A 15,008-nucleotide genomic window follows, 5' to 3' on the forward strand; every position below is an offset into this window, starting at 1 on the left:
TGGGCTGTTGGATGAATGAAACCGGGCCACGCCTTGGACCACCACACCCTACATGGGGGGGGGGGAGGCACATACTTATCACTTGACCACCACAGACCAATACTGTCAGGTCTGAAGTTCTTGGTCTCACTGCTCGAGGGACCCTATATACCAGGCTTAACCCATGTAACCCACTCCAGAAGCACTGCCTTCCCGGTTACCGCAGGGTCAAGGAGGGGTCATGGCCAGCCGTGATATACACTGCCTCCCTGTCCCCCCAGTCAAAACCCAGATGTCTCCCTCGGGAATGACCAGGACCAGCCACGTCAGAGCGGTGCTTTCCCAGCTACAACCAAGAGGAGGAAGAACCGGGGGGGTGGGGGGGGGGGGGGGGCAACTGTGATCAAGCAATGCCTCCCTGCTCCCCCCAAGACATCCTTGGCATCTTTAAGAGCAATATCATGTGTCCCATACACCACACAGCCCCAGGAATTGACATTATAATCACTGTAAAGCCGTCAATGGCCCGTTGTCAGTGTTGTGGCGGCTTGGTCTTTTGGGCTGTATACTCTTCCTCCTCCTCTTCTTATCCCTCTTTTCTCTACCCATCAACCCGTACTTTACGTATTTGATCCAAGCAGGAAACGTTATGTAATAAAATCTAACTATGGGTGTTGTAGATGTGATACATGGACTGAAAAAGGCCTTGGGTTTCACACAAAATAATTATGTCGGAGCCCAAGAGTGGTCCCTGAAGGCATCATAATCCAGATTTACAGACCAGACATGATGAAAATAATTTGTAGATCAATCAATAATGAAAGTTGTAGCCTGAATTGTAATTGTGATAACTGATAATAAAAATAAAAACTTTTACTGCGTGGTTTTACAAAAGCGGAGAGTTGTTTGTTTTTTGTAATGTCTGATCTAACGTAATCCTAATTTGTATTAATTGAGTCGTTTGTTGCTGTTTTTTTACAGACTGATAAATCTTAATTGAGAAGTATATAATATAAATGACAGAAGATTGTTGTATAATTCATGAATGCAACGGTTGGTTGGTCAATATTTTATAAAAAATACTCAAGACTCAAGAGTGGTCCCTGAAAGCATCATAATCCAGACATAGGAACCACACATCATGAAATGAACTGGTAGATTGATCAATAATGAATGTTACAGCAGAATTGTGTTTCTGACTTTTCCTTATTTTTTTACATTTATCAAGTAAAATATCATCTTACAAATGCGGAGAGTTGTCATCTTTCTTAATGTGTAATTTAATCTCATGATCAAATTTTATCTAATATAATCCTAATCTATATGAATGAAGTTGCTTCTGTTGGTTTTTTAAACAATCTAATACATTTCAATTAACCAGATGCGGAAATAAACGTCAGAATTAATCATGAAATTGATCATAATATAATATAATGTAATAGAGGAGACCGAGGGCAATTGTAACAGGGGGCGATTGTAACACTCTGACTTCCTGCATTAAATCTAATATTATAGTCTTGTCCTTATTAATAAAAACATTTGAACTGCATTATTAATTAGAGCACATATATATGTCTGTGAGTTAAGACAGAACAAGTAAAAAGTGTTACAATTGCCCCCACTCTCCCCTATAATACATTATAATAAATTATAATATAATATAATATAATCTGTATGAATGTATTTGTTTGTTTCTGTTTTTTAAATAATAATAATACATTTATATAGGGCAGCAATAAAGTTAATATCAAACCTATTTAAAATGATTATAAAAAACAACAAAACAACACACTAATAGCACATGGTAGCTCAGGAAATAAATCACACTTTTGAAGCGATTAGTCGACGCAGATAACGAAAGAAAACATGAGTTGATCTTGAAAATAATGGACGTTTTTAAATGAACGCCTCTTTTATGTCGGAGCCAGCGAGCGGTCCGTGAACGCCTCCTAATCCAGCCCAGCCGCTGAGTAGCCATTTTGGGTCCCCACCTAAAACTAGACAGAGCAGCTTCACTTTGGGCCGCCGGAGATGGAAGAAACCGAGCCGACTGCGAGTATTTCACCCACTGAAACCTGCTAAATCCCCTTCAAGAAACATCGACGGGTGACATTAGACGCCATGGCTCGTTGCTAGACTGATATATAATTGTGAACAGGGAGCCTAAAGGGCGATATTTCTTTTCTTTTTTCTTTCTTTTTCTTTTTTTTGTGTGTGTGTGTGTGTGTGTTGGAAGTGGCGACCGACACCGACACCGACAGCGCCTTAACGGTTCGTTTAGTTAGCTTCACTGACTCAAACACTCACACGGACAAACCGGGACTTGGATTTTAACGGTTGATTACGGAGTGTACGAGCCATGTAAATATAGAGTAAAGGATTTTTTTTATTATTACTATTATTTTTTTTTTTCGGTGTCTTTAACACGTCCGGTCTTTTTGGGTTTTGAAAAAAATTGTCACGATCCATGCTGAGACTGTTTCCTCGGAGAGAGCTGCAAAGCAAAGGCAATAATAATCATTTTTCGGCTATTTTTTTGGACGTCGGCGGAGGACGGCTGGTTATTAAAAAGGACGGACGAATTAAAAAAAAAGATGTCAACAAAAACTCCTTTGCCAACCGTCAACGAGAAGGTGACGGAAAGTGTAAGTATATGTATATATTTTTTAAAAGGGTTGTTTATCTGGCTTATTTATATGTAAATTGTTTCTTTGTAGTTTTTATTTTTTATGTGATTGTTGGTAATCAGGACGTAGTCAGGATATTTAGGCCCAACCACGGACAAAAACTACAGGACTTTGCCTGCTGCTGGTTGTTCTGGCAGGCAACAGTAGATTTCTGTCCCCGGCCCGCTGATTGGCTCCACGCAGCTGTCACTCAAACGTTTCAACCGTTCAGCTTCCAAATATGGGCTTCGCTAGTACCCGCCCCCTCGTGACCAAACAGAATCTGCTGGCTGAAAAAAAAAAAGGGAAAAAAGTGTCGTCAAGGCAACAATCAGAGCTTCCGGTTTAGGATTTTTCAAATTATGACAAATCTGTGAAATCTGTGTTTTTATTGTTTTAAACATTAAAGAGCCTCCGAAGATAAGATTAGATAGATAAGATAAAAAATACTCTTCTTTGAACAATAATGTGTGTCTGAAAAAGTTGAATGACCTAAATTACCCTAAAATCACATCATCTGCTTCTCCCTTATTAAACATCCAGAATCTAAACATGTTTAATCTCATAAAAATAACAGCTGGACACTCCTGTTAATCCTGTTCATATTCTGTCTCAAAATTAGTCTCTACACCAATTACCATCAGTCATTAATACATTTTAGATTAGTCTTATGGAAAACAGACATTTACAATCACTATTTTATGGTCTGGGAGAACATTTTATAGAATATGATGAATGCAACAACAAGTTTTTGAATTTTTTAATGAATACAGGTCAAATTTGGACATTTGCATATATAGAAATATGTATCAGCTGCACACAAACTAACATTTTTGTATACTGTGAGTCTTATTAGGAAAAGTCTGGCTAAAAGAAATGTGTATAGGGTGTTTTGACAGCTCTCAAATGTAAAAATGGGTCAAATTTGACCCAGATCAGTATGCAAGGGTTGAGTTTATTCTCAGTGTTTGTGCAGTGAAGACACACCTGTGGAAGTTGAATAATAGGGTGGGGTATCGTTTAAAAACCTGTGATAGCAATACCAATCCAAGTACCCTTTAAAGTGATACTGAAACCAATTGGCTACTTTATTCGATGCCTATCATGTAAATAGAAGTGTTAGATAGCATAAAAAGCCACAAACTCCTCCACATATAAATGATTTGATTTTTGCACAAATGCATTGTAAAGGTCTTAAAATACAGAATGCTCAAAATCAGCATGTGGGTCACAGCGTACGTCTCACATACTTATAAATCCATCTGTTCTGATGGAAGTCGCTGGTTACAGGGAAAAGTTAGCAAACTAGCACACAAACCCTGCCCAGTAGAGCTAGCCATTTTTCAGTTCAATAAAATCTAATATTTAACGCACTAAAGATGAGTCATTAAGTCTACTAGTAGAAAAAGCTCGGCACACTGCAGCTCCTAATGCAGGTGTAGTTTTAACTGCTCTTCTTCAGACTTGAGTCTATACCTGCATGGGGAGGTACAGCGTATGGATGTTTTCCTGCTGTTAGTTATTTGGTCCAGCTCCTGCTTTTTTTACTCCGCGCGTCTACTACACAACTTTCTAATGAAGTCTACTGACTATTGATCTTACCTGAAGTAACGTAGTGAAGCGAGTCATGTTGGCTTTGTGAACACAGTGCATTTCTCCACCCATAAGTTTTCTCCATGTGTAACCAAGTGTTAAATCAGATTATCAGTGTTCTCTGTTTTTATTTGGTGTTACAGACGTGTTGTGTTGCCACACTTCAGAGCGTTTAGGTGGCATCTTGGCTGCTGAACTCAAACTCACCGCGTCTTCACCATCACAGACTTCATATTTTCTAGCTTTGGGTGCAAAAAGTATCGATTGCAGGTATTGTTTGACGGGAGACGTTTCGATTGATTCCTGATACCCTGACCTATTGAATATTGGACCACCTTTGCCTCCAAACTAGGGCTGGGCGATATAGATAATAAACACAAATATCACAATATATTTGACCAATTACCTCTATATCCCAACAACATTGTAGGTATGACTATCAGTTCTTTCACAAGATATTTACACAATGAGATTCTTGATAGATAATCACAGTCTGGTTAGTTCAGAACATCAGTTTACTGTAATGCTGCCTTTAAAACCAATAAAAGACACTTATGCAATATCATTATTTATTCTAAGACCATATCTAATCTCATATCACAATATCAATATGATGTTGATTATATTGCCCAGCCCTTCTCCAAACTAGTTGTGATGTCATAAATCTTTCCCCATTAAAATCAGACTCACAATGAGCTCAGAGAAACTTTCCACTTTGAGTAAATGAACGTAAGAACAGAGTCTGCACAGCGAGGCGGAAACGTCCGACTGAAGGAACAAGAACAGAACCATATTTTTAAGTGGACCGGGGGACTTTAAATAATTAACTTACTGTCTAGCTTTTTACTTTCACACAGAATGTAAAATGTTAAATATATTTATTTAACGTCCGGATGAAACAGCATTTTGAGAGTATGTAACATCAGCAGTACATGAGTCTCTAACAGGCGGGACGTAGTCTGAATTGAGGGTTGAAAAGTAGCTGAAAATTTCCTTTCAAAGCACTAATCCAGGACTGAAATGGTTAATCTGTCATTTTAGGCTGTAATATGTCAGAAGATAGCGAGATATGTATATGTATATGGATATGTGTGGCCTTTTTACACCAGTTGATTTTGTAGATTTGCTTGATAGATATGTGGGACCATAAATTGCGCAATCTCCCTTTAAAATAGCTCTTGATTGAGTTTAATTTGACACCTAATGTTTCACCCTAGACGATTAAACTCATTGATATTCACTGATTGTTTTGGTGCTACAGGATATCGACTCTTCTAAAGGAAATGGGGGTAAATGAGGCAAAGTGAGCTACTTTAATCGACTAAATAATATATGCCATTGATCCAGAGCGGAGCTGTAACTCACCTGTAGTTAGCTGGAGGTTAGCTTCTCTTCTCCTAAATATTTACCTGCTGTTTTTGCACTTTTTCTCACATGGACTTTTGCGTTTCTATTCAGCAGTTAACCCTTTTTTTAAATTTATTTATTTTTATGCAACTTCAGCCTCGTAACGTCTATCGTCACTAGATCTCCTGACTCATCACGTTAGCAGGCGGCAGAGAGTCAGCCGGAGATAAGACTTAAAACTGTACAAACAGAGCGCAGAGGTCGATAAGATGTGGTGAACTTTTATTGATCCTTTTAGGGGGAAGAAAAAAAAAATGGTGCCACTTCAGTAGCTGTTAAAGATTTAAAGATTGACCAAAGTGGAAAGACGACTCAGCTACTGTAAGCAGTAAAAGAAAACAGTCAGGCTAACGCTATCAATCATTTTCATATTGATTTAAAAAATACATTGATTAGTTCAGAGTAGTTGCCCAATGCTCAAGATGACGTGTTTTAGATGCTTTTAGTCCAGCTAACAGCCCGCTAACCAAAGATATTTACTTTACTGTCATAGAGGACTAAAAGAAAGCAGAACATATTCACACTTAAGAAGCTGGAAGCAGACAATTTAAATTTATTTCCTCTAAAAAATGACTCAAAACAATAAATCAACTGTCAGAATAGCTGGCAGTGTTCATGTTTTTAATTTTTCATGCCAAAAAATGCCAAACCCTTTTAACGGTTAAGTCTTCAGAAATGGGAAGAATCAGCTGTTTTTCTTTTCCCCTACATCATGTTTTGGGGCTTTGAACTGTTCCTCTGACAAACTGAGACATTTCAAGACAATAATAATAATAACTTTATTTATATAGCACCTTTTTAATACATAGTATACAGTTCAAACTGTAATAAAATAAGAGCAAACTAGTACACAAAGTAAAATTCAACAGCCTAGATGAAGATAGAAACATTAAGAAGCTGGGATCAGAGAATTAAAATATTTATTTCCTCTAAAAAAATAACTCAAAACTATAAATCAACTGTCAGAATAGCTGGCAGTGAACAGGATCAGCTAGTTAGTTAAAAGATGAATTAGAAAGAAAATGAAACAGCAACTACCGTTTAATTATTTTCATTTTTCATGCCAAACCTTTTAATGGTTAAGGCTTCAGAAATGGGAAGAATCAGCTGTTTTTCTTTTCCCCTACATCATAGTAAATGGCATTTTTTTTGGGGGGGGTGGGGGTGTTGAACTGTGCCTCTGACAAACTGAGACATTTCAAGATAATAATAATAATAACTTTATTTATATATACATTATATACAGCTCAAACTGCAATAAAATAAGAGCAAACTAGTACAGAGAGTAAAATTCATCATCCTAGATGAAGATAGAAACATTAAGAAGAGATAAAAGGCTGAAAAGTGAAAGTTTAAAACACATTATAAATGTTCTTCACTGGCTTAAACAGGCTCACTTCACTGTAATCAGCTGTTTTATTGACCACGTGATTAGTTAAAGTAAATAAAGGATAGTGAAAGTAAATGTTAGCTGCAGCTTTAATACTAATAATGATAATAAACCACAGTAGAGGAGATTATGATGGATTAAAGGTTTTATTTCTACACAGCCTGATGGGAACTTTATTAAAGACTGTTCAGTTTGTGATTTTTATTAAATCTATCTTGAACTGCACTGTAACTTTTAATGAAGCTGTTTTATCTGTCTTGTTCTATTTTAGCTTCATTTTATTTTCAGTTAAATACTTTAAATCTTTTTTAAATGTATATTTTTGCCAGAAAATGTTTGTAGAAATGTGTTATACAAATAAATGTGCCTTGCCTCTAAAAAGCTGCTGAGGAGAACATAAAGAAAAGGAATAAAAATAAGAGTGATAAAAATGTAAAAAAAATAAAATAAAATAGAAATAATAAGGAAAAAAAGTTTATTAAAAGATAGAGTAAAAAAAAGTAGGTTAAAATAGATTAAAAAAAAAGACAAATCAAAAGTAAAATGAAATAAAAGAGACAAAGTTGAATAAAAGCTAGACTAAAACTGGGTTAAAAAAGAGATCAGAAGACAAAAGACACAGAAGATAAAACTCATAGAATGATAATAATGAATAAAATAACATTTTAAAACATCAAAACAAATCTAAATAAAAAAAAAGACTAAACCATCCTTCATCTAAAGCCAGGCTGACAGATAAAAGAGAGGCAGGACTCTGTAGACACATGGCCAATGAGATGCTTTTGCTTTGAAAGGATAGCGTCTGACTTCCTGGTTTTGCTGTCTGTCACCGGCTTGACGTTGTTCAGTCCTGCTCTCTCTCTCTCTCTCTCTCTCTCTCTCTCTCACTCACTCACTCACTCACTCACTCACTCACTCACTCACTCACTCACTCACTCACTCACTCACTCTCTCTCTCTCTGGTTATTATCGGGGCTCTGAGGCTCTGAGAGTTGGGGGAAAATCTGGTGTGGTGGGAATCTCTCTCTCTCTCTCTCTCTCTCTCTTTCCCTCTCTTTCTCTCCCTCTCTCTCTCTCTCTCTCTATGGGCATCATCAGTGTTTTCCTGTTGAAACATGACGGGCTCCCAGGCGGCAAGGAGACACCGCAGCCTTGTGAGTAACCGCTCCACTTTTAAAAAAAAAGGAAAAGAAAAGAAAAGGGAGATCAAATTAGAAAACAAGGCATTACAGGAAGTCGTCAGCCGGATGAACAGGAAAAGAAAAAGAAAAAGGAGGGGAGGAGAGGAGGAAGGATTTGTTAGTTTAAGAACATTTAAAAAACAACTTTTCTTTTATAATCAGCTGTTAGTGGAAGATTGTTTTTTTTTGCGTGTGTGTTGTTCACGTTGCTGTGACCTTAAACCTAGCCGATGATATTTTTATCTCAGCTGCTATCTGCCGTGGAAGTCCTAAAATATTCTCTTACTGACTTAAAGTGTGTCTGTGCACCTTCTTTTCTTTTCTTAGCAGGAGGAAAGAGAGAGAGGGAGAGATTTAAAGAGACCTTACTCTTAACAGTGTGAATAAAATATACTTGGTAGAGAGAGATAGAGAGAGAGAGAGGTTGAGTTTGTGGTGCTGGTGACCTTGTCCTACCTAATAGTAACTTTATCTTGCGTGGTATTCCTATTTATAATTATATCCTTAAAGGAGACCTCCATAGTCTGTGTAATATCTGCACATGAGCTTATATAATTAAACATAAATGTGTGATAATGAGGTGTTTTTTAAAAAGTTGGATTGGAGCTCTGTGGATGTGATGTTTTTCTCGCTACTTTATATTCCTGTTCTTCTTCTTCTGTCCTGGATTTAATTGTTTGTATGTTTGTATGACAATCTGCACTTTTTTAATTGTTAATTATGAAGCCGCATCAGTGTCGTTTGCAGGGGTAAACGGGGTCAGCTTTGTAAGGGCAGGGTGAGTGGGGGTGGGGGGGTAGGGGTTGAGCTGGGGCGGGGCAGATCACAGAGAGAGAGAGAGAGAGAGAGAGGACACTGCCCTTGTTTAATGAAGCATTGAGGTTAGGCTAGTCGATACCGAGGCCACACCGAGTATCTATCAGTTTTTTGTTTTTTTTTAATGTAATGTAATGCGTATGGCTCGGTGGAGGGGGTCGACACATGCCAGCAAACAACCCTCCCCACCCCCCTCCCTAAAAAAAAAAAAAAAAATCAATGTCCATCACATTGGTGGTGCTGTCAGACAGAGCCTCGATAATAGACTCCAGCTCATCTTTAATCAAGTTTTTACTGAACATTTAGATCATATAAGATGAGATTTATTAGTCCTACAGTGTTACAGCAGCAAGTGGAGAGCAAACATAGAGAGAAGATATAAAGAATAACCCTAAATAGTTGTAAAAAATGTAGTAAAATAATAGTAATATGATGTAAAAGAGGAATATTGGTGTAAATAGAATGATAATATACCTGAATCTGATGTTAATATTGCAGATTTAAAGGGTTAGGGTTATACTATATGTATACTTTACTTACTTACTATACTTATATACTTTTACAGCCTGAAATCACACAAGTATATTCAGATATTGTCAGTGATGAGGTCCCGTTAACTCTTTAGAAATCTCAGTCAGACCTTTTTTTTTTGTAATAGTAGACAAATATCATTCAACAGCTGTTTTTCTTTTATCTTTTTTTCTTTAATCCAGACAGCTGTTAATGGGTTGACCCCTCTGTCACTTTCACTAACCTTTTTTCAAACCCTTTTTTTTTTTATATGCGTCACTCTATCTACTCTCTGCTTTACATCCTGTTTTCAGTTTTAAGTCTGAGTGCACCACCACAGGATGTGAGTGTGGCACCACCTGCTAAACCACATAATGTGAAATTATTATATGCCTTCTTTTTAAAAAATGTTGTAGTTTGTGCAAAAAGTTGGTTTAAAGAAGACAATAAATGATGAATACAGTTTGAATTTGATGTATTTGCTGAATAGTTACCCAGCTGTTATCCAGAAAAAAAAGATTTATATTAAAAACAAAACAAACCAGGATGAGAAAAGGTTAAATATGTGAGTTAGAGGAGAGGTCAATAACTCTGCAGTCTGCTCTCAACGCTGTTCACATTTTTTCAATTTTACTTGTCAATGACTCGAGTGTGAATGTGACCTTTTTTTCATTTATTGGTGAGAGCCAATTTACTGGGGAACGTCTCTCCAGTTCAGTCCAGTCCAAACCGGCCGAGCAGAAAATGTTCATCAATCTGTTACCAATGTGAGGTCGTTTAATAGAAGAGAAGAGAATAGAAAGCTTTATGGTAATTTATATATTAGATATAATGAGATTACAGGTAGTACTCCATTTGTGCTTTAAAAACAGATTAAAAAACATGACACACCCAACTAAAAAAAGATGATACAATAAAAAGATGACAGATAAGATGCAGCTATGGTAGCGTGATGTGGATGGTATTACACTTGAATAGAATAAATAAATAAAAGCAGTCAAGATTATAAGTTAACTTGAGTTTATCTGACAGATTTAGCTGCTTGTGATATTTATCTTAAAGCTAAAACAAGTTGAGATGAAATTCATCTGCAGCAATTTTGATAATAATTGATAAAAAAAAAAGCCCAAAGTGAATCTCTTCCCACCTCTCAAATGTGAAGTCCTTTTTCTTGTCTTGTGTGATATGAAACTAACTGTTAATTGGATAAAACAAGCATTTAGACGACTACGGGAAGCTGTGATGGACATTCTTCACTATTTTCTAACAGTATACATATAATTATAAACCAGTTAACGGATTAGTCATCAGAGAATTTGTCAGATTATAAAAAAACTGTAATTTGTAAATGTAAGTGTGAGTGAGTGTCAGTAGTGAGTGATAGTAAATGATCTCGCTGGTGTTTGGTTGTTAAAATGTTGAAACTGCCCTGAAACCAGAGTCTTTCTGCCACCTGTGTGCTTGATGGATGAGAGCTTTCTTTTTTCCTTACAGCACTATTAATATCTTTTTTTTTTTTTTTTTTTTTTTGCCCCGCACTTCCTAAGCGGATATGTCAGCGTGGGTCAACATGAGTCACCGCTGATGCATGTAGACGTTTCACAATAATAACGATTCTGCGTCATCTATAATAATGATAATAATTAAAGCCGCAAGCAGCGATGAACGGGCCGTCACCCCCCCCCCCCCCCCCATGCATGTCGCTTTACAGATACAATAGGGCTTCTTCGCTCTGGTCAGTGCTCGGGCTCTAGTAATAATGATAATGATGTGTGTGTCCTTTTTTTTTTTTTCTCCTCACAGCACACGTCTCACACCAATGGGCGTCAGGAGATCAGCGCGCGCTCCGGCCGAACCGGCGTGCGGACCCGCAGCTCCGAGGAGCCGCAGCAGCCCCACGTCGGCAACTACCGGCTGCTCAAAACCATCGGCAAGGGAAACTTTGCTAAGGTCAAACTGGCCCGACACATCCTCACCGGGAGAGAGGTGAGAAACACACCAGACGCTGGCTGAGTGGAGATAAATCAGGTTCACGTTATCGTTACATCATCATTAAATATTAAAGATGATGACATGGACGAGTGGAAACAACAACAGCAGGAGGATGAAATATCTGCAATGGTTAACCCTCCTGTTGGGCTCCTGGGTCAAATTAACCCCATCTTTTTTGACTGTTCCTCACTTCCTCACTTCTTTCCTTCTCTCCTTACTTCCTTCCTCTTTTCCTCCTTCCTTCCTTCCTTCCTTCCTCATTCTTTTTTTCCTCTCCTTACTTTCTTCCTCTTTTCCTCCTTCCTTCCTTACTTCCTTCCTTCCTTCCTTCTTTCCTTCGTTACTTCCTTCGTTCCTTCCTCATTTCTTTCCTTCTTTCCTTCCTTCCTTCCTTCCTTCTTTCTTTCCTTCTTTCCTCTTTTACTCCTTCCTTCCTTCCTTCCTTCCTTCCTTCCTTCCTCATTTCCTTTTCTCTCACTTCCTCCCTTCCTTCCTTCTTTCTTTCCTTCTTTCCTTCCTTCCTTCCTTCCTTCTTTTCTCCCTTCTTTTGTTCCTTACTCATTTCCTTCTTTCCCCACTTACTTCCTTCCTTCCTCTTTCCTCCCTTCCTTCTTTCCTTCTTTCCTCCCTTCCTTCGTTCCTTCCTCATTTCCTTCCTTCATTCCTTCCTTCCTTGACCTGAGCACAACAGGAGGATTAAAAAGAAGGTCAAATTCAAATCTACGCGGAGCAGATGTTAGATTCATGTGATGTTAACCTTTAATATTAGTAGAATAAAGATGATAGAATGATAGTTTGTATTAAAAATGGTCAAACCCAAACTAGAGATTCATAGTTTTTCTATAATAAATCCAAATATAAGTGTAGCAGAGTAGAATAATGAAGTTTAAACTCATACAAAATCTCATTAATAACATAAAATCTCATTTAAAATACATTGAACCACCGTCTGAATGTCAGCTTTAACAGTTAGAGTGACAGATTTATGTCAAAGTTTACCAAATATTGAGATTGAGTTTTCCTGAATCAGTGGTTTAGTCTGACTTCCTCGCCTTCAGTCAGCTGATGAGCTCCTTTCTGAGCTTTTGATTGGCTCACGTGGCTGATTATTGAACGTCAATTACTTCTGTGATATTTAACAGGAAGTATCACAGAATATTGAAAACTGAGGAAAACCCAAGCTGGTTAAGAAATATCAGAAAAAAGGTCAATTAACATCCACTAATAGTAGAAGTTAGATGTTTGATGTTATTGTTATTGAGTATTTGTGTTTTTAATTGGCAAACAAATTAAATCTCAGTAAATAGCATGATCAGCATGATTTATTCTACATGATTTCCTGTAATAATAATAAAATGAAGCTGAGCCAGAACACGCTAGATAACATTCATAATATTAAATAATACATAAAGTTCATCTATCAATATTTAAACACACAGTATCTGCTGTTAAAATCTGAATCTCTTCAATTACATGTTGATATTTTACACCAATATTTGACCATGTGAATAATTAAAGGTTTAACACATTGTGAGATTCAGTGTTTGACCGCCTCTCTCTCTCTCTGTCACACAGCTGATCAGTTTATATCTATCAGTGATTTTGATAGAGAATCACACAACATCATGTCCTATTGTACCTAACACATGAAAATATAATGTAGCAATAATGATGGAAATGTTATTTTATTGGTAGTTTTGAGTCTCTTTAGTCTCTCCATCTCTAAGTTACTATGGCAACTAGATGGCAGCTGTTACTCAAACTAACTCTAGTTTGCTTTAGTCATTTTTTAGTCAATTTAAGTCTCTTTTTATTCATTTTTATGACTCTTTTTGGTGGTTAGATGTTATTTAATGTAAAGGTGAAATGAGCAGAACAAATTAGGTTGATATAAGCTGTGAATTGAACCTTGATATTTACTGAAATGTGTCTTTTTCTTTGAGTATTGAAAAACAGAGAAGTACCAAAACTATATTTGATTCTTTGATGAATAAGTTACTGATGTTTGAGTCTTAATTCAGCCAGTTTTTAGTTATTTTACTTTGGTCAACTTGTTGTATAGCTGCTTGTAATTAGGGGACATTTTGGCTTCTATTAGTTGGATGACAAACAGGAGAAGTGTGCAGTGATCAGTGTTCAGGCTCAAAATAAGGTTTAAAATAAAGGTAAAAAGCACTGTAACAGAACCCTGCCAGCTTTATATAGCTGCAGGTTCATGGCTGTAAACCTTCATTGGCAGTAATGGATGTACACAGGGAGCGCCGCCTCTGCCCAGCATTTGATTTGTTCATAATTGATGAGAGAGAGAGAGAGAGAGAGAGAGAGAGTCTTTTAAACAGAGTGTGCGACATTAAACTGAATCCCCCCCCCCGCTGATTCTGTTATTTATTATTTGACGTTTACATTTCTTCTCTCAGTGAGGATGTTTTAAACTGTCTCAGATTTGCCATTTAAGTTTTCCCGTCTTTTTTAAAAAGTCCGCTCTGTCCTTTGAAGCCTGCTTCCTTCTCTGAGCTCCTTTCTTTTTTAGTTTCAATGCCATACTCTACTTCCTCTTTTATTTATTTATTTATTCATTTTTTCTTCGCTCATCTCCTCTGCTGTTGTGTCCCATTTAGCTCCGTTTTGATGCTGTTTTCTTTTCTCTCCACAGGTGGCAATTAAGATAATAGACAAGACGCAGCTGAACCCAAACAGCCTTCAGAAGGTAATTTACCCCCCCCTTATTTCTCTCTCTCTCTCTCTCTCTCTCTCTCTCTCTCTCTCTCTCTCTCTCTCTCTCTCTCTCTCTCTCTCTCTCTCTCTCTCTCTCTCTCTCTCTCTCTCTCTCTCCCTCTCCTCTTATACACTCCCGCTGTGGCACAATTCATTTACTAATTCATGAAGCACAACAGATTGAGTATTAATTGTGTAAATGGGGAAGCAGGGAATGAGGGAATGCTGGGATGGAGCATGTGTCCTCCGTATAGCTTCCCAGGGTGAATTAAGAGCTAATGTTGCTTTAATGTGACGCCTTTTTTATCATTGGAGACAATTATATATATATGTGTGTGTGTGGGTGTATGTGCCAATTTATAGAAGAAGAGTGAATTCAACTACTTTTTGCCTCAAGCTGGATATAAAATATTCCTTTTTAAATGTTATAAATCACAGTTTGTGTTTGAGTGGTAACATTTTCACTTAGTCTCAGAAACAGCTATCGTACATCAGCTCTAACTGTTGTGTGTACGCTTACTGTGTGTCTAGCTGTTGTAAATGGTTGAGTTAGGGCGGCTGCATGATGTGTTAAATGTCTTCTTTAAGGTAATGGACAGGGACGTTGGCTAACATCAGCCTATCAGTAAATAAGATAACATTTGCAGATGTCAGTGGTTGATGTTCTGGTTATCTGCAGTCGGATGTTTCAGACTTAGACAGAAGGAGCAGCAGCTGTGGAAGTATAGACAAGTCTTCTTATTAAAGTGTTCATTATAA

The 15,008-nt window shown here is 37.3% G+C and overlaps 1 protein-coding gene across 4 annotated transcripts in view; it reads left to right on the plus strand.

Annotated features, from left to right (window-relative positions):
- Nucleotides 1-1,972: 1,972 nt before the first annotated feature.
- The window catches only part of LOC128375665 (MAP/microtubule affinity-regulating kinase 3-like), a 45,629-nt gene continuing 32,593 nt past the window's right edge, over nucleotides 1,973-15,008 (plus strand). For all 4 annotated transcript variants that reach the window (XM_053336059.1, XM_053336060.1, XM_053336061.1 and 1 more), the window contains exons 1-3: nucleotides 1,973-2,624; nucleotides 11,346-11,528; nucleotides 14,188-14,241. In XM_053336059.1, coding sequence (XP_053192034.1) covers nucleotides 2,574-2,624; nucleotides 11,346-11,528; nucleotides 14,188-14,241 — 288 coding nt within the window. In that variant the 5' untranslated portion in view covers nucleotides 1,973-2,573. The remainder of the gene's footprint in view (nucleotides 2,625-11,345; nucleotides 11,529-14,187; nucleotides 14,242-15,008) is intronic.

The sequence above is a fragment of the Scomber japonicus genome, chromosome 16, assembly GCF_027409825.1.
Source record: "Scomber japonicus isolate fScoJap1 chromosome 16, fScoJap1.pri, whole genome shotgun sequence".
Taxonomy (NCBI): domain Eukaryota; kingdom Metazoa; phylum Chordata; class Actinopteri; order Scombriformes; family Scombridae; genus Scomber; species Scomber japonicus.